The sequence below is a fragment of the Tigriopus californicus genome, chromosome 5 (genome assembly GCF_007210705.1).
Source record: "Tigriopus californicus strain San Diego chromosome 5, Tcal_SD_v2.1, whole genome shotgun sequence".
In the NCBI taxonomy this organism is placed as follows: domain Eukaryota; kingdom Metazoa; phylum Arthropoda; class Copepoda; order Harpacticoida; family Harpacticidae; genus Tigriopus; species Tigriopus californicus.
The window spans coordinates 11977550-11980141 of NC_081444.1; the positions used below are offsets into that span (position 1 = coordinate 11977550).

Sequence of the window (2592 nt, forward strand, 5' to 3'; positions counted from 1 at the left end):
GTCATGGTCGAAGCCATGAAGTTCAATCGAAACAAAAAGGATCAACACTTGTCAAACGAATGCTGGTTCCAACGTTGGTGGGGAGCGAGTGCTTGGCGCTGTCAACTTCCTTGCTCTTGGGGAGGGCGAGTGGCGATACGCCCTGCAAAATCTCCGAGCTCAAATCATCGGAGGCAAGCTGTTAACAATTTATCATCACAAAATCCAAAATACTAAAGCCATCAGTAATGGCCGGCATTCATGGGTCAATTGGCCACCTTAACAATAACAAGTTACCAATGATTCTCGCCAAAATATGAAATTACCCGGACCATGCGCCTGTTATTAGTTCGGATGAGTTAAGTGGTCCAGGGTTTGTCATCGATTCGGGTGCAGTTGTCTGTGTCGTTCCCTACCAACCAGGGGTCAAAATAGATCTGGACACAAATTTAATTGCCGCCAATGGTTCTGTAATCAAGGCATTTAGTCGGCGCAAACAAGTGGTCTCATTTGGTGGGAAACAATACACGTGGGTATTTCTTCTTGCCGATGTTAATAATTCCCATTGCATTCGGGATCCCAATTATGTGCCATCCTTGATACACCTAGTGCCCTGTATTAGAAGAGTACGACAGTGAGATAAGCGCCCTCTGTGACCAAATGATGAACCTTCAATTCCGTTCCAAAACAATAGCGCTCAAAAACTGGGAAACACGCTTTAAGTTTTGTAATCGATAGTTTTCAAGGCATAAGACGAAGAATGGGGTGCAGTGCTATTGGTTGTACAGTTCGAATAGGTGTGCCCTTATTTTCAACCCCCAACAATCGTTCTAGACGGAAGCTATGGCTTTTAAAGATGAAAAGATGCCGTTGGACCCCCAATGCCAATTCAAGACTCTGTGCCAATCACTTCACCCAGGACCAATTCCGCACTGATCTCAGAGACAAACAAGGGCGCTTGTACAAGGCAGGCCGCAAGACACTTAAGTCAAATGCCGTACCAACAGTCTTCCATTTTTCCAAAGAACCAGTCCACAGAAAGCCTCCTATGGCAAGGCCGCCTCCTCCTTCCCCACCGCATTTGCCAAACCATGCTTGCCTACAGAGTGCTGTGAATATTGACATCAATGGCAACGTTGGGGAAAGATTCCTTGAAAAGGTCGTGGATGAAGGTTTAGTTTTGGATCAAAACAAGGTGTCTAATGCTTGTCAGACAGATGAGGTATCCGAGTTGTTTGCCCTTGATTTATTGTTTCTTACATTTCATGTAGTGCTCATCCTTTACAGAACAGTGACAGCCTTAGAGCAATGAGGCTAAGAATAACTCAACTCGAGGTCGAGGCAAAGCAACTGAAGAATGCCCTGTCATTGGTATTTAACGAGGACCAGATTAAGGCAATGAGTCGAAAATCTGGGCGCGTCCGTGAATGGTCGAATGGGACCATGAAAAAAGCTCTTCAATTGTACTTTTCTTGCGGAACAACAGGATATGAAACTCTCCGAGATCAAGGTCAGCCACTCCCTTCCCTCACCACCCTTAAGGAGAAAACCAGTCTTTTGAATTTTGAACCTGGTTTGTTGGATGACGTCTTTCATTTGATGGCAACGAAAGGCGAGAAAATGACTGCACCTGAGAGAGAATGCGTCCTAATGCTTGATGAAATGGCGATAAAGCCAAAGATTAAATTTGACCCGGCGCAACAGAGTTTCATTGGTTTTCCAACAATAGCAATATCTACAGCAAGTCAGAAGCGGAAGAAAGACCAAAACACAAAAGATGCTCTAGCCACTCATGTACTCGTGTTTATGATTGCTGGTATTACCACAAGGTGGAAACAGATTGTGGCTTATGAGTATACTGGATCTTCTTTTGAAAGCAAGCACGTCGCCAATATCATCAAGAACATCATTGAGAGAAGTGAACGTATAGGGTTTATTATTCGATCTGTTGTAATGGTCATGGGTCCTTGCAATCAGGGGGTTTAGAACGAGCTTGGTATTGATGTTTCAAAGTCAGCAATGAAAGCGTCATTGTCAAACACGTTCTGGTGTTCCAAGAGAAGTATCACAGTTCTGGCTGACATTCCTCACCTTCTGAAGAATCTCCGGAATGCGTTTATTAAAGGAGACTTCTTTTGGGACCCTGAAGTTGCAGAAAAAAAACACCTACCTTCAACCTTAATTACTCTTGAGGCTTTGAAAAGACTTCACAGTTTTCAAGAAGAAAAGCAATTGAAGCTAGCACCGCATCTCACCGACGACTGTCTAAATATAGCACAATTTTCGAAGATGAAGGTTGGACCAGCTGTGCGACTTATGAGTAGAGCCACCGCTGACGCCATTCGGTTTTGTGTTGCCAATGAGGGATTCCCCATGGAAGATCTGGCAACGGCCTTTTTTCTTCAAGAAACTGGTGCATGGTTTGACTTAATGACTTCACGAAGCCAATCACTCAGCTCTTCCTTGCATAATGAGATGAATCATCGAACAGCAATTGTGAGGTTGAATGACTTTTCTCACATCATCTCCTCATTGATATTCAAAGGAAGCCCAATATCAGGATATAAGCCTTATCAAAAAGGAATCAAGCTATCGACACAATCCATGATTGAG

At 43.9% G+C, this 2592-nt stretch overlaps 1 protein-coding gene across 1 annotated transcript; it reads left to right on the forward strand.

Annotated features, from left to right (window-relative positions):
- Positions 1-602: 602 nt before the first annotated feature.
- LOC131881167 (uncharacterized) lies at positions 603-1971 on the forward strand. The gene is made up of 2 exons (XM_059227946.1): positions 603-1201; positions 1267-1971. Exons 1-2 carry the CDS (start codon positions 740-742, stop codon positions 1963-1965), a joined length of 1161 nt encoding a protein of 386 aa, XP_059083929.1. The 5' UTR covers positions 603-739; the 3' UTR covers positions 1966-1971.
- The last annotated feature ends 621 nt before the right edge of the window (positions 1972-2592 follow it).

Coding starts and splice junctions, on each gene's coding strand:
- LOC131881167 (XM_059227946.1), top strand. CDS start 740: ATGGGGTGCAGTGCTATTGGTTGTACAGTTCGAATAGGTGTGCCCTTA. Junction 1,202..1,266: donor ATGCTTGTCAGACAGATGAG/GTATCCGAGTTG, acceptor CATCCTTTACAG/AACAGTGACAGCCTTAGAGC.